We start from the raw sequence: 27,145 nt of genomic DNA on the forward strand, positions 1-27,145 counted from the left end.
TTTCAAGACAAGTTTTTTTAAATGCATTTTTTATATGCATTTGTTTTAGACAGAATGTCTGTCTGAAACATTTTATTTGTATCAAGCCTTCACCCACATCAATGGTCAGTGTCAATGCATTTGTGTCTCTGCACACAATAAAGACATTTTCACATTTTAAATAAAACGACCACAGTCCGAACTTGAATCGTCTCATGTGATGGACGTTATTACTCAGCAAATTTCTGAATATAAGTAGGTAGCTGAAGCTTTTTTCAGTTTTGATAGATTTTGGTTTTAGAGAAAAAAAAAGGAAGATTCACAGTGAAAGAGATCCTCCCAGGTTGGTTAACAAACTTCAGGACACGAGGACACTAAGATCACTGACTTATTTTGATTGGACCAGGGAGAACAGAGGGGGTGACCCAATTGTACTTGACAATTGATGCTTTGTGCTATTGAGAGGGCTAACTAGTGGGGGAGGAGACACACTGGACAGTCCTGTCTGTCTTTTCAGGCTTCATGTGTCCACTAAAGGAGGTGTCGGCAATGCCTACAAGGAATTGAAGATACCTCTCGTAATAATACTTTTTCTTGTCATCCCTTTCCCATCACCAGGCTTTTGCGTTGTGCTTTTGAATGTTGATCAAATTGTTTTAATAGGGTTTAGTAGCTGGTCCGCCAGCTACATAATCAGGGGGAATGAACAACAATACAACTGCACACACAATACTGTTTGTTTTTCTCAGTTTGGCTACCAAAGGCGCCATACTTTATTACACTTTTTATTGTTTCTATTGTGGTATATCTTCCCTTTGCTCCTCTTTGCTTTTGTCTCTGTCAGTCATTCTTTCATGCTTCAGTTATGTCAGCAGTGTAAGTTAATTCCCACTTAAGTGCTCCACCCTCATGTAAAATTGTTTGATTTAATGATTATTCGTGAAGTAAATTTTGTAATTGAATAAGCCAGTTATTCGAGGAACCATTTCAGCCCTAATTTGAATGAAACTTTTCAAAACCGTAATGAAATGTTAATTCATATTTCACAAACTTTGAGAAACCTTTTTTCAGAGATGAAATTCTGAGATTATAAGAAAGGGCTGCAAGAAAGATGGTCTTCGTTTAGGATCAAAACTTGAAGATAATTGGACTCAAGTCTCAACCTGCAATTTTTTCATAGCACTTTCATTCCATACCATTATTTGTGTCTATACGAGAATCAACCATGCTGTGTGGTCAGAAAAAGAGGTTTATAGGTTGGAGATTAGTGGAGGCCAGCTGCTGTTTTGCTGTAGCCCAGAGCATTTCAGCAACATGATTAATATCTGTGAAGATCCACAACATTTAACATGCTCTACCCTGTTTCCTTCAAAGTTTTTGATGAAGATGAAAACCTGAGCGATGCCCCAGATATTGTCTCACTGTCTGGAATGAGCCACACCATGAAATTTGCTTCATTTGTTTGTCTTGATAGTCATTTAATTGCATTCTATCTGAAACTTGCTGTCATCTCAGAGTTGAGTTCATATGACACTTCAGAAGTTAAAAAGCAGAGAATAGATGTCTACTTGCTAAGTTTTCTAACTAGCTTGTCAGCCGTTCTAGCATCAGATACAGTGGTGGAATTAACATTCAATTTTTACAATTAATTTTTTTGAACTAACTTGAATATATTCACATTCAGTTTTTCATTAGTCCCACAAAAGGGAAATTACACAAATGAGGAACACTTCATGAATATCCAAGTCATCCCTACTTAGAGGCCATACTAATTTATACAAAGTATCTCACCAATTTTTGTTTGTCTTAGATTAACCAAAACATTTCACCTAAATGAAGATGGGAGGGATTGTCCATTCCGTGATTTTGGACACTCATGTAAAGTCTGATGACATAATTTTAACCTGATGCCACAAACACCATTCAACCCTGAAATCCAAACCATATTTGTAATTACAGAAAATAACAGAAATGATGAGCAAATAGTTGATATGATGACAATACTATATGTCAGCACTTTACTTATGCACTAGCAAGCATTGAAACACATCGTTAGACTGAAACGTGCTGAGAAATTCAGCCACAGATGTTCGATTTTGAATATGGTATTTCTAATTTATGATACATGGCAATGAACAAAAATGTCAAAAATCACATTCATGGCTGAGCAACATCTTAAAACCTGCAGGGATATGTTAATTAACTGCATTGCTGTGAAGCTAGTCGGTACTCAGATGGGTAGTTAAATGAGGTGTTACCTAACAAACACAGGGTGTGTAAGCTAACTGCTGGAGCTTACTTGACATCTGCCATTGATTAGTGCTCCAGATACACAATCACCCTCAGTGCTGTGCTGATATAACCTCAATACAGGACAACACACCCATTTTACTCTATGTGGAGATGTTTTATAAAGACATTCTGATAAATACAAATGCCTTGAAGGTCAATGAACATGTCATGTCAGCAGTTGTGATGGATTCCAACAGTGCACTTGCATCAACATCACTGGAAGGATGCCTTGGTTGGGTTGTTAAACAGGGGATCTTTGTATCTGATGTAATGGTGAAAGACACCCCTCTTTAGTCCTTCCTTGGGGTTTTATCAGGGTGACAGAGCTCTTTCTCTGTTAGAATTAAAATGTATCCTCAGGGAAAATATCTTACGAGCCATCAGTAACATCAATATATTAGTAGTTAAACTGTTCAAAGAATGCCTGTTGTATTGCATTTTCATCTATTGACCTGCACAGTGCCATAAAAATAGCTTGACCTTCACTATGGCAGAGCAGACACTTAAAGCAAACACTAACAGTAACACACTTTTGAGCTGGATAATTCAAGACAAGGTTAAATTATTGAGATATTTTTGCAAATTTTATCTGTTCTTAATGATACATGGAGTGGTTTTGGCTGTAAAACCACTCTCATTTCACTATAAGGAGTAGTCTTTTTTTGGGTGTGTGATAATATATAAATCCCATCTGAGCCAACAGATTTTCCGCCCAATTGCACAGTTGGAATTTTAAATTTGAAGAACCTTTTTTTTATCAATGTCCCACTGCAATGCATTAGTAACTAAATCCATGAAAGCTGCATTTCAAACAATTCATATTCTGCAGCTTAACACGACCCAACTTTAAAGACCTCATGAAAAATAGACAAAACTAAAATATAACAAAACCACTACTTGCCCATCTACCCAAAAAACATTTCCTTTAATTGCCTTGTAATTTCGTGTTGAAAAGAGCCCGATAGTTAATTGTATTTGAGGAGTATTTCAAATAAAGTGGAGCTGTCCATCTGTTGACCAGAATCTCATTTGTCACTTTTGCAGCACTTTTGCTGACTGATTTTACAGTTTTACTGTTTTTCAGTAAAAGTTTTTCAGTTTTACCACACATTTTCTGTGTCAGAAATATTACATACTGGTTACAAAAGGCTGTGAATCTCCACTGCCATTAGTTTCTTGGCATGAACCCCAATTTAACTCACACATGAGCGCTTTATCATCTTACCCATAACAAATGAATGATTCCTTTTTGTTTCTTAAAAAACAAGAAATACCTCTGAAAGTCCCAGGTAGTCCATTCTTCTTTGGGTGGCAAGAAATAATTTTCATTTGTTTGGAAGATGTCACAAGAAGATAACTTAAATGGGTTTTAAAGCTGTCTTGCACACCGGCATAGCTGAGTCGTTCAATGGTTTTCATGATTATGTTTTTCCAAACCAGAGAGGACAATGCAACACACATACAATTATTTAAAATCAACAAGATTTCATGCTTGTATTGGTAAGATTCCTGCCAACCCATATTCCAGCTGTGTGCAAAAAGAAATCTAGTAATTGCTACATGGGATGCTTAACCACTACTTTATTTTACGTGGAAAATGTAATATGTAAGGTAGTCTATGCATGGTCATGTTGCACTTCTTAATATTTCTAAATTGACTAGATTTGAAATGTATGTCAGGTTGTTTTTGAAATATGTTATACCATGTTTTAATATTTTATTTGTTTATTCTGTTTGTGTGGTATCTACTGCATGTCTGTCCATGTTCAGAGAGGGATCATTCTTAAGACCTTTCACTGACAACCTAAACCTGCAAGAAAGGCAGAATGCCCTAATTTGTACTGATTGAAATGCCCTTTGAGGCAAACTAGGTTTGTGATTCTGGGCTCCTTCTCTATCGAACTTGACATGTGTGTAGTCTAAAAGGACGCAGTTTTAGCATGCTGGTTCGATATTTGGGTTTTATTGCCTCTCTCATGTACAGGCGTTAGCTGTCACTGGCCCAGCATGCTACTGCCTCACAATAAGATCCCTGTCCTTAGCTCAGATCAGCTCTTTCTTCAATCTCCCTCTCTCCTTGTCCTTCCTCATCACCGGGAGAGAAGCCACATGCACCGCCGAGCATGTCAAAGCACAAGATATCGTCAACTATGCTGCTGTCACATGTCTTTTACACCACTGAAGCAGACATCTGTTTCAAGGCTACCTTTATTAACGTCAGTCCAGCATTTACATTTTAAATGTTCTTTCCCCATGTTTCTGTCAAATACTCAAAATAAATGTCCTTTGTCTGCGTCAATCAACATTATTATACAGTGGAAACTGAAAAAACGAAAAGTCACGTGTCTAACCAACTCTACTCAGGGGATTCCTTGAAACCATCATTAGGTTTTATCAGGTGACTGAAGGCCATAGCATATGATTCACATTATCTTCATAACCATCACAGCATTTCTTGGCCTTTTTGGTCATCATGCGACCATCTGCATTCATGATGTCCTTACACTGATTTAGTCTTCATTCCTTTAATTTGTCATCTTCATATTATATTCAGTGGAAAACCTCAGTCCCCCCCCAGACAGTCATGTGAATCTGCCAAGCAGTTCTACCAATCATGCCCAACTCACAAAACAGTCCTTATGACCAGCTTGTAATGTTACAGAAATAAAAGTGGTTGTTTGGATATTTCTCTTCTGTACAGACCCAGAGTGTCTCTGGGCAATTAATCAGAGCTTAACGCCGTGTTAACATCGCAGCTGCACCGTCGCCTCAGAGAATGGAGACATAGATGCTCACAATGACGGGATCATATCTTTCCACTGAGTCTGCAATCTCTCTGATAAAAGACACCAGCTTTCTGAGGAGTTTTGTGTTTCTCAGATACAGATGTGAATAATGGCAGATGTCAAAGAGGTTGGGATTATCTACAGATTGTGGCTGATGGATGCTTTTATTCGGTGTTTATGTGCCTGTGAGGCCAGCCTCTTCCCGCTACAAAGTTACTGATTCGAGCCAGGAAACCTTGGTTGTCCCTGATGAGCCATCCAGCTGTGTCCTCAGTCAGATGTGATTCCATCAGAGTCAGCACTTTTTACCACAAAACTTTCATCTCTGTCAGTGTCGTCAAGCCCGGGATGTTGAGTGTCGAGTTTTCAACCTTTTTCGCCTTTAGCCATAGAGCCCTGTGAAGCAACCTTTTCCATTTCGGATTAAATACCCAAATGTGGACGAATATTAGCACTGTGAAGGTTCGCCGTAATAAACAGTTCTTTATTAATATTTTTAGCTGCTTTTTGAAAATCCAGGAATGGCCTCTCAAAGTGCAGTGGTTTAATAACTTTGTTCAACCCAAAACAGCTAACTCTTCTATTTTTATTCCTTGTAGCCCTAATCAATAATGGTATAATACTTTACCTTAGACCCTTGGTTATCATTCAGTGGAAGTCTAATGGTATAACAGTAGAAGGGCATGTTTTGTTTTAAAATGTGGCTACTAGATCCTTTGTCGACACTGTGGCGTTACGCTCTGTTGTCAGCTCTTTAACTTTTTATCAGTTTTACTTTTATCGGTATGTTTTGAATACTGGAAAGGAATCAATTGCAAGTGATAAGCTAGTGTCTATTTAAGATCCTCTCTGCAGTTTGCAACAATTTGAACACAATTGTGTTTTCTACTCTTTTCCCTATAAAAAAAAGTGCAGTTGCCAAAACAAGATTTGGGAATAATTAACCATGACGTGGATGAATGAGAACATTCATAGACCCACTTTTTCTTGTATTCAAAAATAGCCAGACTTCACAATGTTTGCTATTCAGTTTGTTGCTGCATATGCTGTCAGTTTGCATGATGTGTGCTAAAAGTATAAAACATATATGATCTCTTCGGTATAATTTCTACACATTTGTGGCCATTGTCTTTTACACACACACACACACACACACACACACACACACACACACACACACACACACACACACACATACTGTGAGAGTTACTGCCACTGGATATGTATCTTCAACTCTGACAACACTGCCTATATTCTGGACTACCTCACAGGATGGCTGCAGTATGTCAGGGTGGATGGCTGTGTATCTGAGGCTTTAGCGAGTAGCACAGGAGTGCCCCAAGGTACTATCCTGTCCCTATTCCTTTTCTCCGACTTCCACCACAACTCTAGTTCCTGCCACCTCCCAAAGTTCTCAGATGACTGTTCTATAATCGGATGCATGATTGACTACGACGAGGAGGAGAATAGAGGACTGATTGAGAGTTTTATTGTGTAACGTAACCAGAACCCCCGTATATGAGGACACCTGTACCAATCACTATCCAGGATGAGGAGGTGGAGATTGTGGACTCATAGAAGTACTATGGGATCCACATAAACAAACTAGACTGGACACACTTAAAACAGATGCCTTCTATTGGAAAGGTCTTAGCACGATGCTCTTCTTTAGGAGACTGAAGTTGTTTTGTGTTTGTTGTTGGCTCCTCAAGACCTTCTACCAGTCTATGGTAGCCAGCGTGCTCTTTGTTGCCAACACTGGCGAGGTCAACAGGCTTAACAAGCTGGTGAGGAAAGGAAACTTGGATTGTTGGGAAATGGTGGCAAAGAGGAGGGTGAAGGACAAACTCGGAGCAATCATGGACAATCCTCACCCTCTGGATGATGAGCTTTGGCTGATGGGCAGCCCATTAAGCCAGCGGATCATCCTACCCTGGCGCAGAACCCAAGTCTAAGGTCTAAAAGTTTTGACCCTTCTTTGTGTCCACTGCTATCAGACCGTACAGCAGCAGTCTGGATGGCACACAACTCTGACAGGCTGGAGTCACTTCTGTACTACTGGCCACTACTTGCAATTTTCTCTTTGCTCCCGTTCTCAAGTAGTAGTTTATCTATTTTTATTGTTGTTGTTGTCTATATCCTTTTTAATGTCTATTGTCTATTGTCTATTTGTTAACCTTAATGTCTTCTGATACCTGTCCTCTGCCCTATGCTGCTGCAACTCCCAAATTTCCCCAGTAGGGATCAATAAAGTATTAGTATCTTAATCTAATCCACTGTGCACCAGCTTGGAAATAACCAGTTATCTAACTGATTTTGCAGTTTTTTGGTAGTACTGATGACACGTCAGCCTAAACTCTTTTTGAATGGGCTTGGAAGAGAAGTAATAGTTACAAAAATGTCAATGAGTACCTACCATTTCCTTTGCTGATTGAATGTGAATTAATCACCTACAATTGGGGTTGTTCACTTACATAATTGCAAGCTGTTTAACAAGTTTGACTATTTGGCTTCTTTCACAAGTGATCATTAGACTTTGGATTCATGGATTCATGTCTTGTTTTTATCTCAACCTCTACAGATTTTGAGACCTGGATTGCAGGTATAGACAGATCTGGTCAAGAAACAAAAAGCATAGAGCACAGTTAAGTGATTTGGCTGAAACTGATACATGGTGGCCCCATGGTTAGTGCTCGGGCTGCCCAAGACCCTCGTTTGATCCCCACGGGTAGGAAATTGAATTGTTGTGAAGTTCTTCACTTGAAGACGTTTCAACCCTCATCAGGCTTCTTCGGTTCAGAATTGAAGAAGGTGATTTCACTAATTCACCATGTATTGGATTACTGAGGACCTCCACAGACATAGGAAATGGAATGAATAAAAGGGAAACATGCTGCTGTTGTTTCGAACTTTTTTCTTTTCTTTTTGCAGATATAAACTCCACCAGTTTTCACTAACAGAATGCACTATCCAGTCAATGCCCATGACCAATTTTTGGTTTAATAGACAAGTGCAGATAGATGACTTTTTATCTAATCTTTGGCCTTTTGCAGCACTGCAGGACATGTGACTTGACGGGAGGGTCCATCTGGTGGTTGGGGTATAGGGGAGGTGTTTTTGATGAGAGAGTTCTCTTTTCCCATGACATCATCACTTATTCCCTGGAGGGCCTTTCAAATGATTACTTGGAATCTCAGACTAATACTTCATGCGAAGCAGTATACTGGCCTACTTTCATGGTTCATTGAGACCCATCAAGTGTAATTTTATTACCCCATAATCATAGTGAAAGCTGTCCCTCTTATGATAATCATTAAACATTTGTAAGAGGGAAAATACATAGATCAAGTGGTCAATGTAGGCTTTTTTTATAAATATAGTTGGACACTTTGTTTTGGTTGCATTTATAGAAGTCTTTTATTCAATTAATCGTCATGAAATATCCCTTACTGATCATATCAAGACAGCTGGATGAGCTTCATGAACATCCCTTAAATGTGGTTAGAGGTCTAGCCAGCAAACCCAAAGATGACAAGCGGCTGATGTGGTGCTGTCACAGTGGCTGCTCTAGCCACTAAATGTTGGCGATAAAATCAAAAGCAAACATTTCTATAACAGCTTAGCAGTTATTATTCCCAGGCATCAGTATGCAGGACAGTCCTGTAAAATTTGACTTGATACCAACATGTGTAACATTTCAGGTTTATGAACCTTTATTGAATCTGAGTTAGCCTTTTCTAGCAATTAACATATCTTTGAACTTCTCCAAGTACCACATATATTCTACAGAACTATAGGCATCCAAATAAGAAGCTAATCGTACTTTGACTTTATGTCCCTGTGTAATTTGATTGTATATTTTTGCTTTTTCTGATGCTGCACTCAAGGAAATGCATGCTGTTAAATTCTGTGTAGGCTGAAAGTGCAACCAGATGAAAAAACACAGATTAAACTCACTTTCTTTTTCCGACTTCAAAAAAATGCTGTTTGTGAAAAGCTGTGTGAGTCCATAAACAAGCAAGGCTGACCTTCAGTTGTGCTCACTGCTGATAAGACACTACTTTGGATCCAGTATTTTTGTGATGCTGTCAATCACATCGGTTGAAAACCCAATAGGGATTGGGTAAAAGACAGAAATTGAGGTTAACCTTTTCTCTTCCTTTTCTCCCTGTTATTTGCTACAGATCGAGAGGACCAGTCCATTCTTTGCACGTGAGTAAGAAGTCTTACTTTCGATAAATTCAACTCTGCTTTTATTTTAAGCCTGCTTTCTTGTGGCATAAGATCATTTTTCATTCAACAGTCTAACGCATATGTCTTCTCCTTATTCCAATTCTATGAAAGAACTTCCCTTGGTTTGGATGCATTAAATTATATTTTATATGACTAGAATATGTTTTGGCAGTTACATGTGTTGATGTGTGGTGCTAGTTGATCAGCTGCAATGGGGCAGTGGGTTATTTTAAATCTTGGTGTCACTGTTACTACTTGACAGAAAAGGAAGAAATGTGGGTCTGAGATTTGCCCCGCATTTCTGCTACATTGCTGTCTGGTGTCATTGTAGTGATAAGTGACTGCAGATGACAGGAATGAAGCCATAAGACAACCCTTAGAGGTATCAAGACACAAACCATGTAACTGTCATTGTGTGATTTGTTCTTAAGTTCTCATTCCCCCCCAGTTCTCATACCCCCCCCCCAACTCCCAAAAAAAGCTCAAACTGAACATGGCAGTCACACTTTTGGGTTTATGCCCGCTTTACTGCTTAAGTACTGGCACACTGGCAGCCGTCTTGGAGGGATTCTGTATTTTTAAAAGTAGCTACAGCTTACCAGCGATGTTTTCAAATCCAAATGACTTTACAGACAGTCCAAAGACTGTATTAGTATATGAATTGTGCTCATTAATTATAAATACAATTAATATACACTGCTCAAAAAAATAAAGGGAACACTTAAAAAACACATCCTAGATGTAAATGAATGAAATATTCTTGTGAAATACTTTGCTCTTTACACAGTTGAATGTGCTGACAACAAAATCACACAAAAATGATCCATGGAAATCAATTGTATCAACCCATGGAGGTCTGGATTAGGAATCACACTCAAAATTAAAGTGTACAAACAAACTCCAGGCTGATCCAACTTTGATGTAATGTCCTTAAAACAAGTCAAAATGAATCTGTGTTGCTTCCTGAGTGGACACTACGATTTCACAGAAGTGTGATTGACTCGGAGTTACATTGTGTTGTTCAAGTGTTCCCTTTATTTTTTTGAGCAGTATATTATAATAAATCATGCGGTAATGTTTTTGAGTTCTTTACATTTGAGACAAGCCAAATTTACAGAGGACAGAAGGCCATGCAAAAGCTTACAGGATGTGCACTGAATTTTGAGCATGTAAAGTCTTTCCTGACTTTGAACACTTGCAAATAAACCTTCCTGAGTTGATAGTTAACTTTCAATTAAAACATTAAAAGAGAAAAATACAGATCTACTAGTACCACTACTAATTAATGGGCAGTCAGCATCATTAAACCATGATTACTTCACTTTTCAATATCTGGTCCTGTCAACCTCTAATCCCAAGGCTAAATGTCCTACTGAACGTCCATGACACTTCAGATATCTGGTGGCCATTGTCGCTGTCAACAGACGAAACTGTGCTATAAGATACAAATAGCTAAATATATTGCCAGTCAGTCCAAAGGAATGTGGGAGGCAATAAACCATCTGATTAAATACTCAAGAAACTGTAGCTACCAAGTCCCTTTAGAAGTCCCACAAAAAGATTTCTTTTCAGCGAATCTTAGTGTTTTATTGTTTACGTAAACTGATCATCTAGTTAATCGAGCCCATCCTCATTTGTAAGAATATCTCTGGCAAGGCCCTGTATTAATTGGGCTTTCCCAATCTTCAGTAGCTGTCAGCAATTTTTCTTAGAAAACCTACCTAACACAAAATAACAATTTCACAATAGGCCTGCTGTTGATGGACCCAGTGGATGTCAAAATGTATGAAAGCAGAATTGGCCAGAACTGAAAAACAAACTTAAAATTTAACTTGGCATCGTAGCAAATTAGCCAGATCACATTCCGGTGACTGTGAACTGTCTGTTATTTGTTCTTGTCCAGGTGTCTGTACCAAAAGTGAGTATAATATACTTAAGATTAAGCAGTATGATCATTATTAATCATTTTGATTCTGACAATTAAAAATATTTGCCAGGAAAGGAGTTTTCCATAACACAAATAAGTCCACACTTGTCATGTTTTGGCTTGTTTCTTGAAATGGGAGGTGTGGAGGAACTTAACACCCAGTGATTTGAGGCTAACAGCAGAGATATTGACGTAATACCTTCATGATTACCCTCATTCACAAGACAGACACTTCTTACACTCTGTTCTTATAGGCTTTACTTAAAAGTCACATCACATTCGCTGACCCATAAAGAAAAACAGTATTTTGTGCGTACTTGGTGTATACAAATTTGCACTTACGGAAAACCCAAGCTATACTCTAAATCTAAAAGGCTCCCCAACAGTCTTGTGTTGGAAGAACTATTTGGGAGAGTAGCAAAAAGCAGGCAAAACTCCAGAGTAGAATGACAGACAGAATTGAGCAACAAAAAAAACATTCACAAGCTGTGCAGTCTAAGACATTTCAATGGTTTTGGTTTGTCAGGGTGATTCGACAGCTTCAAATTACATACAGTATTTCTACCTGCTGCACTTTTACTCGTTAAAAATTGTGGTAGCACAGCCACTAATGTCAAATGTGACTCATCACATTATTTTTACAGCTAAACTGCTCTCTAGATGCTTTGGAAATATAGCAAAATCATCTTGGGGAAACCCCTTTTTTTTGCTTTTCTTTTTTACTATAGATAAAGCCTCTCAGCAGTGTATTGTAAAATGAGTCCTATTACCACCAGCTGCAACACTGAAGATTAAAATGTTTGCATCGTTAATTATAGTACAGAATTTAAATTCTGACAATTGAGTTCATTATGGTATAGTTCAAGTATTTTAAAGTCTGGGTAATATTTCAAAACTCCTGTTTCCAGCTTAAATGATTGATAGGAACTAATGTTTTTGAATTTTGTTCCACTATTAAGTGAAAATTGTTTGGTTAAAAAATGTCTGTAGGCAATCCTCTGGAGCATTTGTCATGAACGATAAATATCCACTAAAAGTGCTGTCGATGCCCATGAAAAGTTAAAGTTATTGATAATATTTTCTTTTGTTTTGACAGAGGGGAGTCTGGAGCTGGCAAGACAGAAAACACAAAAAAAGTCATCCAGTACCTGGCACATGTTGCCTCCTCCCACAAAGGAAGAAAAGATCACACCATTCCAGTGAGTGTTACCTAAATGTGAACAGCATTCCCTCCTACTCCATCTCTGCCTTTTACGCTGCTGGTTTCTACCATAAGCCATAAACTTTGTAAAACTCAAATTGACCTTTTTTGAAATTTTGACCTTGTCCTTTTTTTGCGAAATCCATTTCCTCTCTCTCATGCCTTACAACGTCCTCATATGACCGGAAAACTTCTTTGGGATGAAGTCACTTTTTAAAAATTGATTAGAACAAATTTAGTGTCTGTTCTTGTGATGATCATTGGAATGATTGATCAAGCCTGGCAAGATTGTTGTGGGCTTTGCAGTTTTGTTCAAAGCTCCTTACATGACGATGTTTGGGTTCTGGAAGCAGATTTGTAACCACACAATCTAACATTTACATTTTTTTATTTGTAACAAACAGGCAGAATCTCCTAAACCAGTGAAGCTACAGGCAAGTCCTCATTTTTTCTTAAACTATATTCATATGCATGTTACACTAATGTTGTACTTCTCCGTAAAACGCAAAGACTTTCTCTATTTTGGATAATTACTAAATATTTCCTGTTTCAAGGTGGGTATTGGTTAAACAAAATCCACTGAAACAGACTGTAATTGAAACATGATGATTACTGGAATGCAAAACAAGAAACCAGTGTATTTAGAATATATCCTTTCTGTCTCTGCCAGGCACAAAATGCATTTGTAAGTAATTTCTAACATGGCATGAATCTATATTGTTAATTGTATTTCTTGTGGAGTATTTTGGGATTACCCTACTGTAAACCTGTTTGCCATTTTTGTGCTTCCCACTCAGTCAGAATAATCACACATGTTTTTTGTATTTGTTGTGACAAACTGTCATGTCTTGGGGTCATCTTGTGCAATATGAAATGTTTCTGTTTGACCGTATCCAAAAAGTTGAATTGTTAATTTTGTTATTTTATTGTTAAGAGGATGGATATTGTTTGTTAGAGATGTTGATTTGAGACAAACATTGATGATGAGAAATTTCATTTGCAGTAAATAAGTGTACTAGTCTTCATGACCCCTGCAGGCTCTTGCAATCTACCCATTTACTTTTGGCAAATGTTAAAAAGAACTCTTATCCATTAACTACAAAACATGAACAAGAAAAGGGGTCTTGTGTGCCAGCAGGGGTACACAGCAGGGAAATTTTCAGTTATATTCATGGACTGCTGTAGATTGTGCTTCACTTCTGCTGCCACAGTGTAATTGAAGTGCAAATTTTCTCAAGTCCATGACACTAAAGCAAGTTGTTATTTACATTCAACGATAACAATTGAATCTCCCCATGTCCTACAGAGTGGACCCCTGTTTTATGTGAGTAGACTGTAGTTTTTCACCTATCTTGCCTTGCATACAATCTAAAAGAAGTGCTTTGCCTCCTCTGTTGCATCTAATCTTTAAATTATTAACATTTTGGTATTGCCAAAAGCTAAGCCATAGCCGCTTTCCATCCACCATAAGCCACCTGCTGTAGTCGTGCCTTAACTCTTGCATAGCATGATCTGTACTTTTCTGTCCTCTTTATGCTATACGATTCTGCATCTATTCTGCAAATGCAACTCTGCTTTAATTAGAATTCATTACACAATTGGGCTGGCATGGAAATGATCAAGAACATTTTATATTTGCCTGAGTTGTTAAGTCGCTTCTTATTACTCTATCTGATTTTTAAAATGTACTGCTCAAGCTAACTGATATAGATACTGCGCTGATGGTTTATCACATAGGTTAACTGTTTCTCTCTGCTTGATAGCTTGTTTTTTTTCCATATCGCAGCTTGTTTTTCCCGATAAACTATTTCTTTGAGATTTTTTTACTTTAATTTAATTTTCTCCCATTTCCATAATTTGATTCCAAATTGCTTTTTTAATTTTTTTTTTCCCATTTAAAAAAAAAGACTTGCTTTCAGAATGTGTCTATAGAATAAAGTTAAGAGATTGCATTTGACTTTTGTCGTTGACAGGGTCAGTTGCTAAGTGGTCAGTTTCTCTGCAGAGTTGTCCTATTTTCTAGTACAATGTACTAATCCCACAGCTAGTGCTATCTTAGACCAGTTTATGTAATAATGACAAACTTCCATCTGCCAGTGTTTTGACGTCAGGCAGATGGCATCAATTAGTTCTGTTAATAGTTCTGTACTTAAGCAGCTAAAGATAACAGCTTTATGCTCTGCCGTAACCTCTAAGATTACCTGTTTTTAATTTCCAAACCTATGATGATGAGCTGAAATTATGACCAACACACATATATATTTTACAATATATACACATCATGGTTGGTTGGTCTTTGAGAAGCAATAACAACCCCCACTTCAATATTTCCTTGTGTCAGTTTATTTGTGCAGTCAATTATAATAATTATAGTGTTCTTGATTTCAAAATTATACTCAAATTGTGATTGTAGTATTAAAATTATAAGTGACTTCTCAAATATTCATTTGCTGTAATTTGTGTATAGTTCTGTTTAGTCTTGGCTGTTAAAGAACAATGGCACCACACCATATTTACACTGATTTAATGTAAGATTAATTCTCGCCTCTTTCTCAAACTAAGAAGCTGTAAAGCTCAGCCACACAAATGAGTTCTGCACATCATTCTTGTTCCTGTCCAAATTTTTAAAAAAGTGCCACTTCCAAGAAGTGTGCTCCTCTTTCTTGCTCGTGAAATAGTGGTTTGTAATACATGTGTGACCTTGTGATCTCTAGAGCACCTTGTGATCTCCTCCAACAGCCTGCACTATTGGAGTAGAGAATCTTGTAACTAAGCAAACACAGGAAAGACAAACTGTAAATAATATGAATTAATTAGTTTCAGGGAGACAATGACTCCCATTGCCTCAAAAGACTGTATCTTGATTTGAGCACAGCCACGAACAATTGGCCATCTCAAGCAGGGTACCCAGTTAGGCCAGCTGTCAGATGTCTGACTTGTTCCTGTTAAAATGGGGATATGGGTCAACCTCTAATGCTGCTAAATTGAACCCCCACTGAGTTTTGTAATCTCCTCTCTCTATTTGTTTGCGTGGAGAAAGATCTCACAAATTAAGAGAGCTTTCCAATTAATTTTATCTACCAAGCTCCACCACAGAGCTGTGTCGATGTTGAAACAAAGAGCTTTGGTTTTAATACTTTGCTGTGCCACTGCTCTGTTAGTTGGAAGGGAACCAGAAATACCCAGTTTCAACTCCGCTTTATTCCAGGTGTTCAAAAACTCAATTAAAACAGCCCACTGTGCTCGCCGGCCAAAGATCACATAACACGTCTCACATCCCTACTGCAACGCTTGATTCCTCATCTCACAGAAATATTTTTTTCTGGAAAATGGCCCCCTAGAGAATGCATAGTGCGTACGGCTATTTTGCAAATTTGGGAAAATATTCTGTTTACCCAACAAGAAGACAAACTGCAGAAGAAATATTTTCCTCTCAGGAGTTGTGGATTTTCAAGTTGTAACAAATGTCACGGTGTGGTTTAACTCAAAATATAATGGACCAGAGAACATCTGGATAAATACATTTCTAAATGGATTTATCAAAGTACCCTAGTAAAGACAAAATCCACAAACCCCTAAATTACACAGAAGGTTAAAGTTTTCAGACATTACCTGTGATTTATTGTTAGCTTACCGGTGATTCCTAAATAATGAATAAAAGGAAGGATTAGCTGCAGTTTGTACATACTGAACACCATCAGTGGTATATGCTAAACTGGTTTTATATGTTTTTTTTTCTCTCCGAATGGTTTCTTTTGTTATGAAATTAACTAATACTAAATACTGTTCTACTAAATTTGGGTAATTTCTACAACAAATAAAATAAATCCATCCATCCACCCATCCATCTTTCCCTGCTTATCTGGAGTCAGGTCACGGGGGCAGCAGTAGGAACAGGGAGTCCCAGACCTTCCTCTCCCCCGCCACATGGTCCAGCTCCTCTTGGGGGACCCCGAGGGGTTCCCAGGCCAGCCTAGTCCCTTCAGCCTCTCCCCGGTCTTCCCTTTGGTCTGCTCCCATACGGACATGCCTGGAATACCTCCCCTGGGAAGCTTCCGGGAGGCATCTTGACCAGATGCCCGAGCCTCCTCACCTGACTCCTCTCTATGCGGAGGAGCAGCGGCTCTACTCCAAGCTCCTCCCGGATGACCGAACTTCTCACCCTATCTCTAAGGGAGAGTATGGCCACCCTGCAGAGAAACTCATTTTGGCCACTTCTATCCACAATCTTGTTCTTTCTGTCACTACCCACAGCTTTTGACCATAGGTGCCAGTACCTGTCAGCTGCCTCCAGAGCCCCACAGGCCAGGAAGGCCCTATAGGGCTTTCCTTAGAAGCTCTCTCATTCAAATAGGTGTCCACCAGTGGCCTTACGGCTGCAGCTCCGATCTGCCACCTTGACAATAGAATCACGGAACAGTGCCCATTCGAACTCAATGTACCCTGCCTCCCTTGGGACGTGGTTGGAGTTCTGCAACCACGTCCTTCTGACAGGAGACTCTGCTAGACATTCCCAGCAGACCCTCATGTTACGTTTGGGTGTGCAAGGTCTGCTCGGCATCCTCCCCCATGAGGGAGTAGAACGAGGGAGTCCCTTCCCAGTAGGTGCGCTCTCTAGGGACCCCAAGAAGGGTGGGGAAACTGAACTGTTGTTGCCCACACCTGCCAGGCGCATCTCACTGGGGGCAACTGCATAGTAAAAAAAGAGTCCAGCCCCTCTCGAGTGGCCTGGTTCCAGACCCCCCGGTGTGCGCCAAGGTGAGTCCGACTATCTCATTGGAATCTCTCAGCCTCGCACACCACCTCGGGCTCGTTCCACGCCAGAGGGGGAACATACCAAAACGGGTTCCAAGAGCCAGCTTCTGCAGTCGAGGATCGGACTGCCAAAGTCCCCCACTCTGGCTACTGGTCGGCTCATACTGCACCCGACCCCCTTGGCGCTTCCTGTGGGTGGTGAACCTAGGGGAAGAGGGACCCATGTCATTCCTTTGGGCTTTACTACTCTTCATAGTTCACCATGGGCGAAGGCCCAGCCACCAGGCACTTGCCACCGAGCCCCGTCCCCAGGCCTGGCTCCGGGGAGGAGGCCCGTTGCCCCGTGTCCAGGCAAGGGAAAACTGGGTCCGATGATTGTCTTCTTCATGGGGGGCTTCTGAGCCACACTTTGTCTGGTCTCTCACCTGGGACCTGTTTGCCTTGGGTGAGCCTTCCAGGGGCATAAAGCCCCCGACAACATATCTCCCAGGATCACTGGGACATGCAAACCCCTCCACCACAGTCAGGTGGCAGCTAAATTTTGTTTTATAAAATAAAATAAATGGAGACACTATGCCAAATTTCTATGATAATGTCAACTCAAATAATGGTAGACATTGTGGAACTTATTTTAGTCAAATGGCTAGTCATGTAATTACCAAACTGGGAAGCAAGAAAAATTAACTTTTGTCCATAAATGCTCTTTTTTTTCTCCTAAATTTGCCAGAATTTCTTACTACTATCCAGCTGCTCTTCTGTATCTAAATATGTATAATGTTTATGTGGTCTTATTGTATGAATCACATAGTATTCGTGTATCTGCTTTCTTTGTCTGCATGTTTGTTTATTTGTTTTCCCTCTTTGTTTCAGTTTCCAATGAAAATCAATTGATCACAACCATTTTCTCAAGGCCTGGCGTAAACGTAGAGACAAATGATTGTTTTAACATGACATTCTTTTCAGGGTGAACTGGAACGCCAGCTTTTACAAGCCAACCCCATCCTTGAATCTTTTGGGAATGCTAAGACAGTGAAAAATGACAACTCATCACGTTTTGTAAGTACAGATGAAGGATACTTGCAAAGGCAGTTTAATTTCCTAGTGTTCAAATGCCTCGTATATAGATTTCAGAGTTTTGTCACAGTATCGCTTCTCTGGATCCTAATTGTGAAGCTTGAATAGAAAATATGAGTGTCTTAATATTTTGAATTCAAATAGCGCTTGAACTAATTGAAAACAATTTGGTCATCCTACTGTATCTATTAAGTTCATGACAAGCAATGGCTACTTATTAGTTATGATTTTAATGCATAACCTGGTCACTTTGAAGCTTAAAAAAATCACAGATTTTCAAAACTTTCAAGATTCCAGTCTCAAATTTTTCACGATTAACAGATGAAAGGGTGTGACTAAGTGGCATGGGACAGGCTATCAGTGCGAGGCAAGAGTTGCACACTCTAAATGCAGAGAAAGGATGAAGTTTAGGAGGTTTTTTTCCAGGACATTCTCCACCACGATCCCCCTAAGCTGTCATTACTATAGTGAAATTCAGAATTCCGGAAAACAGAATTCTTGACCTGTAGCAGTTTAATTCATTGATTCCATCCATTGTTGTCTGCTGTGGTAAATTGTATACTGTAAGTTTTTTCTATGTTAATAAGATTTGGTATTTACGAAATGCATTGAGATACTAAAGCTAACCAATTGTTTGATTTTGTTGAGTTTTTTTCTTTGTTGTTTTTTTTTTTTGTCTTAATCCAGAGCTCTGTGTAACACCATGAATTAGGCCACTTTGTAAAGACCTAATATTGTGGATGAGTCTTTATTAGTGGTCATATAGTGGATGATGCATATTTTGACTATATGTTATAGCCACTTGCTCCTGCAATTGTTTCTTTGTACCTTGTTTTATTTTTTTAGTTGTCACTCCTCAGTGTGCGCTTTATCAGTTATATTTTTAAGAATTGCTTTGTGTATATCCTGTCTTGTGCACTTCCTGAACGCTCTGTTTTGCTTCACCTGCAGGGCAAATTCATCCGGATCAACTTTGATGTTACTGGATACATTGTCGGAGCCAACATTGAAACTTGTATCCTTTTTATAGCACTTGAGTAGAAAAACATGTCTGTTATCATAGCTGTAGTTGAACAGTAGGGTCTATTTCACAGAATGTCATTTGATAGGAAAATCCTGTCTTACTTTGATACGGTGGGCTATAGAAATGAACTCTGGCTTATCTACAAAATGAGCTAGACTGACTTTTTCTTACAGGTGCAATTTGGATGTGTTTTTTCCCCTTAACCATTGTGTCAGACCTACTTGAGAAATCAAGAGCTATTCGTCAAGCCAAAGATGAACGCACCTTCCATATTTTCTACCAGCTGCTTGCTGGTGCTGGGGAGCACCTCAAATGTGAGTAGTGAAATATGAAACACTATTGTAAAAAAATTATCCAGTGCTTCTTACTCTCTTCAGTATTTCATACCTACAGACTATACTGTAGCTGAAGTGGCTGTGTACATGTGTGAAGTATCTTACTGTTCATTCCTGCCAATTAATATTTTGAATATAAGATCTGATCAGTCACTGTCACTTTTTAAAAGTCCAAACATGTCTTGTTTAAAGTCTCAAAGCTCCTAAATGTTCCACTACCTCTTTGTTCCCAGCGGACCTGCTTTTAGAGGGGTTCAGCAACTACCGTTTCCTCTCCAATGGTAACATTCCAATTCCAGGCCAGCAGGATAAAGACAACTTCCATGAGACGATGGAGGCTATGCACATCATGAGCTTCGCTCATGAGGAAATTCTGGGTATATTATGTCATTGCTTGTATGCACTGGTGGAATCATTAAGGCACAAGGACACAACTATATCTATATAGATGACAAATCAATTAAGTATATATGTGGGTGTGAAAATTTTCAGTAAATGAGATGATAAATTAGATTACTGTAAGTTTGTGTAGTTACATGTACATCAATATGATTAAGAATGATGAAAATTTAGTGTACTGATATCTTGTATCTTGCCACTTTTGGAAATGGTGTGATGCTGAAGTATTCTAAATATTCATGCATATCTAGAAACTGAAACTGATGACACGCGCACAACATTTGTTTCTCTTTCACTCTCATTTTTTTAACCATACCAAATATCTCTCTGAAATATGAAAATGACTCTCCAGAGAATGTAACATGCAATAAGGATCCTCTTCAAAATACTGCCTTGTCTAAGAAAATGCCTTGTTTGTCAGTTTCAATGCCCTGACACATTTATGTGAGGTAAATGTCATGTACAATTTTAAAGTAGTTTTCTCTGGATTCTTATTTTGTAGCCATGTTGAAAGTGGTGTCTTCGGTCCTTCAGTTTGGCAACATTGTCTTTAAAAAGGAGAGGAACACAGATCAGGCCTCAATGCCTGATAATACAGGTAAGTGCCCCCACAAAGTCATTAAATGTTACTTTAGAAAACTTTACGTTGTTCTTCATTGATAGGAGGACGGCTATGATTGTTTTTCCAACTTACATCATTCAAATTGAATGGTTGATTTGATTTTCGGATGTAATACGTTTCACTGTCTAACAACGTGTTACCAGTGTACACACACACACACAAGCACACACACACATTCTACAACCAAACATCTGCCTCATAGCCCAGGTAGTGGAAACACTCAGGTCAAGTTTCTCTCTTCCTCCTTTATCGCTTACCATATATTCTTCAAATACACCCCCAAACACACACACACAAACTTACAAATAACCCCCCCACCCCCACATCCACACACAGAAACATACATACACACTATGATACTCATTACGAGAACACAGGATCTTGTGATTTCTGACCTTTCTATTCTAGAGCCTTGTCAGCCTAGTGTTAAGTCACATCATTATGAAGATTTACTTGTGAGGGAAATAGGGCACATCCTTCCAGTTAACCCACGTGTGACTACATATTTTGCTTTTGAAAGACAACCACAGAATGAGTCCAAGCAGTGATCCGGTAGTGTCTTTAGTTGTCAAGCTTATAGAGAAATTCTTGCTTAGCGTACTTTTCCAACAGATATTGAAAATATTATATTCCACATGAAATCATTCTTGAATGATTTGTGAACTTCAACACTAATCTGATAGATGAACAGCATCAACATTTTTTTATGTTTGAGTTCTCTTCTTGTGGTCTGCATAACATTTAAACAGTGAGTCTATTTCAAATCTTCCTTGTTAAAAAAGGTGTGGCAAAGACCTTTATATGGGCCTTAGCTAAATATCTTGAACCCTATTACCTCTCTCAAGTTTTTTTTTCCGGATTATAGTCCATATCTTGATTTGGCAACAGAACTTGCAGGGGAAATTGGATGTCCTATTTCATTTAATTTTCTTTTCTTCCACTTCTGTTTCTTAGCCGCTCAGAAGCTATGTCACCTGCTGGGTATGAATGTAATGGAGTTCACAAGAGCCATTTTGTCGCCAAGGATTAAAGTAGGAAGAGACTATGTTCAGAAAGCGCAAACTAAAGAGCAGGTCAGTTATACATCTCTTTCATTTGACACCAAAAAACAAGAATACAGTTATTCTTATTTATCCAAAAATGGATCTATTAAATACTGTATGAACATGTCATGGCCTGTATTTTGAACATATATCCCCTTTCTTAAGTTCCTTAACCTCTCTTCATATTCTAGTAATTCTGTAAATTACAATTCTGTCATTTACAGTACAGCTCACCTGGACTTCTCTTTCTTAATCATAATGAATGCATCTTTTCAAGATGATAATATATGTCTGACTCAGACAGCTCTCAACAGTGAACTCACAGGCCAAAACGAAAGAGATTTTGTTCCCATTTAGATTTAGCACCTCCCTGCTTACCTGCCACACATTTTTACTATGATCTTACAATGACATTTCTCTGTATACTGTCTTACCCTTGTCTTTCCCACTCCTCTTTCCTTCTTCCTCATTCTGCCTCCAGGCGGACTTTGCAGTAGAAGCCCTTGCTAAAGCGACATATGAACGTCTATTTCGTTGGCTGGTCCATCGCATTAATAAAGCTCTGGATAGGACCAAGCGGCAGGGGGCCTCCTTCATCGGCATACTGGACATTGCAGGGTTTGAGATTTTCCAGGTAAGACTTTCATTGTTTTCATTTTTAAATCTACATTTTTACCAACAAAAAAGGGGTAGGGAAAAATATCGCAAACACCCACATCCAGCACTTTCATTGTCTCGTTTTAGTAGCAACACTATATGTCAGGCCTGGCCAACCTGTGTCTCCCGAGCCGCATGCGGCTCTTGAGTTCATGTCAAAATTTTGTGTTTGTGTGTTTTTCACTTGTGCAATCACGTGCCGCTCCAGCATCCTCCCCACACAGCTAAAAAGTAAATAAACAAAAACACGCAAACACAAAAATCGACATGAACGTAAGAGCTGCATGTGGCTTGGGAGCCACAGGTTGGCCAGGCCTGCTATATGCGATCTCTCTGACCTTACACATAGTGATCTAATATATTGTCATCGTCAAAAATATTCATCATAGCCAATTTACATCAAATGTGTCCAGCAATAGGTGGAAGAAATATTTCTTGTTGTGCACAGTTCACTTCTCTGATTGCGTTTGTGGTTGTTGTTTTTGGCATGGTTCCTGTCCTCGTCCCGCAGTTGAACTCCTTCGAGCAGCTGTGTATCAACTACACCAATGAGAAGCTGCAGCAGCTCTTCAACCACACCATGTTCATCCTGGAGCAGGAGGAGTACCAGAGGGAGGGCATCGAGTGGAGCTTCATTGATTTTGGCCTCGATCTGCAGCCCTGCATCGACCTCATTGAGAGACCGGTCAGTTTGAATAATTATTTGGCGTAAATAATTGAATGAACCAAAGTCACCCTTTCATGAATAGTTAAATTATGCTGACTAACTATTTATGAACTAGATTAACAATATTCATGCAATGCTAAGTTGCTCGTAGATATTGTTTACTGTGGTGTCTGATTGAGAATGCTGTCTTTGTAAAGAGACAGATTTCTCGTAAAGGTGTGCTGTTGGGCTCCGGATTAAAGCTGTTCCAAGAAAAATAAGTTGTTTTCGGACTGAGTGGCTTAACAACATCATACCACATGTATGCGTTCTACTCTTTGTAAAGTGTGTTGTTCTGTACTTTTATTATTTCCTCAGGCTAACCCTCCAGGAGTATTAGCTTTGTTGGATGAGGAGTGCTGGTTCCCAAAGGCCACTGACAAGACTTTTGTAGACAAGCTGATCCAGGAACAAGGCACACACACCAAGTTTCAGAAACCCCGTCAGCTTAAAGACAAAGCAGACTTTTGCATCATCCACTATGCAGGCAGGGTATGACGGATTTCATTCTTTTTAAAAATCTCACTCTGCAGGCTTTGGTACTTGCTTTAGTGAATTCATACACTCAAGGTTTTAACAGTAAAATAAAGTCCTTGCATACATTTTTTTCAATAAAAAGGCATTCAAGTGTAGGAAAAAATGGTATTCATATCACTTAAGTATCACGATATATACAGCTGATGCTTCATATGTTTACTGTTACTGTACTCTCTGAAATCTAAGAGTATATCTCCATGCCATGCAGAGAGGTAATGATTTTGTTTCTCGAAGACTTGCATTATGTCTGTGGTGGTCCAACTACTTTGTTTATTATTTTCTCGACAAATCAGTGAGTGAGAAGTTCCTACCGATCAATGGTTCAGATAAAACAGTGATGCAAGGGAAACACTTAAGTGAATTTGGACGTTGTCAGTGGTGTTATGCAACAGAACATAGCATTTGTCAAGCAGACAGACCTGCTGAGTCGGACATCTGCTTTTCACTATCCGAACTTTGTTCTTTTACGCCACAATCTTTCACTGCTTCAGTGATTTGATCTCCAGGAATGTCTGTTTTGGGATCAAATCTGTTACACTGCAAGAACTGTCAACTTAGATATTTACCAAACAAGGACCTTGAAGATGCAATTTAAATCACTAGTATAGCTGATACATTTAGCAATTATCCAAGGCAGGTAGACATGTCCAAGTCATTCATATCTAAATTTTTGACATTGTAAACATTACTGGTTAGCTACCCATGTGCTCTCTGAAATAACAAAGCTATTATACCAAGGCTTCCTAATTTCATTACCTAAGAGTGGCTTGCAGTATTTCTAATTATTTTATAGCTTTAGTTCGAAGTGAGTTCAGTTAGCAGTGCTAACCTTTTTATTTAGCTGTTTTCCAAAGACCGCTGACTTGGCAAATGATTCAATGATAATTTTGTTTTTTTAGAGTTTTCCAAATAAATCTTTCAATACACTGGAAAACAATAATTTGGAAAGGAAACCTCTTGAGTTGTTAAATAACTAGATTTAACAGTAATTAAATAAACTGGCCTAATTATAATATCCCTCTTTGGCCCACTCAGTATGAATGCAAAAAAAAGCTCCTCGGGCAGTAAATCTTAATTTCCTTAATTTGTTATGTCATTGTATAATTGCTAGTTTAATTGCTTTTGAAATGCCAAATTAAGCATTGCTGTGGGTCTTTCTCTTTTTGAAATGTTCACATATCATGTTATAAATTTTCTTCCTCACAACTAAATAACCTGCAAAAAAAAAATTGTCAAGGTCATTTAAAAGTCTGTTTGTGCCAGAGGCATCCAGCAAAACTTGTCTTAAAGTTATTGATAGTGAAAGCTACTCGTCTACAGGGACGATTTGTTTTGTTAGTTTTAGTGTCAACTAATTCTTAATCGGTTGAATTACAATGACCTATGTGAAATTATAGAAAGTTATCAGTCTCTGAGCTATTTATGGAAAATGAAGTCTACCGTATGGGAATTTTCACCTTTCACCTTTGGAGAATATTCTCCATTATTTTAGTTACCAAGCATATTTTGAACATTTTTGTTATACAAAACAGTTCACTAAGCTCACAAGTTCCCCAAACCAAACATTTTTGTGTATCACACACCATTCTACAGGTGGACTATAAGGCAGATGAGTGGTTGATGAAGAATATGGATCCCCTCAATGACAACGTGGCCACACTTCTGCACCAGTCAACTGATAAATTTGTTGCTGAGCTGTGGAAAGATGGTAAGATACCACCTGTTTTGCCAGTCAGTATTGCTGACCACAATAGGCAATCATCAGTGTACGCATCCTGTAAATAACTGTGTGTACCCGCTTATTAACAAGCACTTTCATGTCTCCGTCACTGAAGTTGACTAAGAGCAACCTTGTCCAGGCGGACGTATGTGTTTGATTTCACCAACTATTTTAACATCATCCTCCCCTCCTTGTCTTTTTCTGTGTTGTAGAGATTCAGACCATTCAAAGGGCTTCATTCTATGACAATGTCACTAGTCTGGATGAGCCGGCAGGTGAATTTTTGGGTAGTGCTTTAGCAGACCTGGGCCAAAATAACAGCTGCAAACAGAGTGTGTGGGACTGTGAAACCAAGCTGCTCAAGTCTAAATACTGTATAAGCGATTTTTATATTTTTGCCCAGATCTGGCCATATGTGTCATGCTTCAGCCAGTGCTCTGTCTCATAGCTACAGTGGCTCCCATTGCTTCCAGGCTGCATGGCTCCCTTAATTCAGTGAATTCCTAAACAAGATGAGTAGAATATAGTTCATTGTTTAGTTGAACCAGTGTACGTTCAGTCTTTGCAAGCTGACAGGGTCTTGTGATATCTGCATGGTCAGCGGCCCTGAAGCAAGCATGTAGGAGTGAGTGCAGCAGTTCGGAGTCTTCTAGTGTATTTCTGTTTTAGTACCTCCTCTGTGATGTAGTATATATATATATATATATGCGGTATATCTACAAGCAAGTTAAGGAATAGCAGATTGACTGAATACTATTTTACTGGCGTTACTTTCCTGTCTTCCTCCATCTCAGATAGGATCATTGTAGTAGTGAAATGGACCCAGATGTTGTTCATGGTATTTTTGCTGGCTCTAAGCTCAGACATCAATGCAGGGAGCCCAGACAGGCTGTGACTCACTACATACTTGTGACTTTAGTTCAGCCAGAGGGACCTTAATAAGTGACATAGTCTCGATTGAACCGAGTGTTAAGGCATAATTCTTTTACCATGCCATTTTGTGAAGCTTTTTTTTAGGAAAGGTCTGCCAAATTATTTATAGGTTTAATAAATTACTCCGATGTTAGGCTGTGTAAATTTTTTGAAGTTGAAAATAAAAACCCAACTGATTTTGTCCCTTTTGCCAAAATATTGAATTCAAAACAACCAAAAACACATGCGTAGGCCACATGGCTTTTACCAAATATATGTCATTTAATAAAAAGTAATCAGTAAGTAAACCTGCTCTTAAAGCTGATAGCAGCGAGGTGTTGGTAGTTTTGATTCTTAGTGCATTGGCACTGACAAAGTGGGAGATGAATTACACTAGCATTGGTTTTGATCAGCGATGTAATGATTCAATTGATTGTGCCCATCTGTAAAGTTGGGTGTTTTAGCTGTCTTGAAACTGATATATTCTGATTTTTTTGTGCCTAGATTCACTAAAATATTAGGAAATTATCTTCTTGGCTTATCTACAAAACATTATTTTCCTGGAAAAATATTATATCATGTTCATTTTCCCAACAGTAAAAGGAGAAAATCTTTCATGTTTCTGTCATGGACTTGCAAAGACCATTTTTAATTTTTGCATCCCATTTTTTGGAAATGTATCGAATAAATTATAATACAAAAATGTGCCTCTCTTTAAATGTAAAATGCGCTGTGTATAGACCCTTAAGCTAATAATTAGGAGTGCACTATAGACCCGTTTGCAGGCGCTAGTGGTAGTTCAAGATTTCAGATGCTACTTTGTTAGCCTGCTGCTTTTTGACAATCATGTGGAATGTGTTTTTCATCCATGTGCACTTACTCATGTAGCTACAATACATCATTTTTCGCACCTGCAGTTTCTACCACGGTTCTGGCTCCCCAT

The 27,145-nt window shown here is 38.7% G+C and overlaps 1 protein-coding gene across 1 annotated transcript in view; it reads left to right on the forward strand.

The window, feature by feature from the left end:
- The window catches only part of LOC147228083 (myosin-10), a 69,322-nt gene that overhangs the window by 17,003 nt on the left and 25,174 nt on the right, over nucleotides 1-27,145 (forward strand). The window contains exons 4-17 of the mRNA XM_086156267.1: nucleotides 9,242-9,269; nucleotides 12,314-12,416; nucleotides 12,823-12,852; nucleotides 13,725-13,742; nucleotides 18,137-18,229; nucleotides 19,199-19,262; nucleotides 19,487-19,585; nucleotides 19,840-19,983; nucleotides 20,508-20,603; nucleotides 21,582-21,700; nucleotides 22,152-22,304; nucleotides 22,839-23,012; nucleotides 23,352-23,525; nucleotides 25,164-25,278. Coding sequence (XP_086012393.1) covers nucleotides 9,242-9,269; nucleotides 12,314-12,416; nucleotides 12,823-12,852; nucleotides 13,725-13,742; nucleotides 18,137-18,229; nucleotides 19,199-19,262; nucleotides 19,487-19,585; nucleotides 19,840-19,983; nucleotides 20,508-20,603; nucleotides 21,582-21,700; nucleotides 22,152-22,304; nucleotides 22,839-23,012; nucleotides 23,352-23,525; nucleotides 25,164-25,278 — 1,410 coding nt within the window. The remainder of the gene's footprint in view (nucleotides 1-9,241; nucleotides 9,270-12,313; nucleotides 12,417-12,822; nucleotides 12,853-13,724; nucleotides 13,743-18,136; nucleotides 18,230-19,198; nucleotides 19,263-19,486; nucleotides 19,586-19,839; nucleotides 19,984-20,507; nucleotides 20,604-21,581; nucleotides 21,701-22,151; nucleotides 22,305-22,838; nucleotides 23,013-23,351; nucleotides 23,526-25,163; nucleotides 25,279-27,145) is intronic.

Source organism: Fistularia commersonii, chromosome 12 (assembly GCF_037954325.1).
Source record: "Fistularia commersonii isolate RoL2024-O1a breed Wild chromosome 12, RoL_Fcom_v1.0, whole genome shotgun sequence".
NCBI classification, from domain to species: Eukaryota; Metazoa; Chordata; class Actinopteri; order Syngnathiformes; family Fistulariidae; genus Fistularia; species Fistularia commersonii.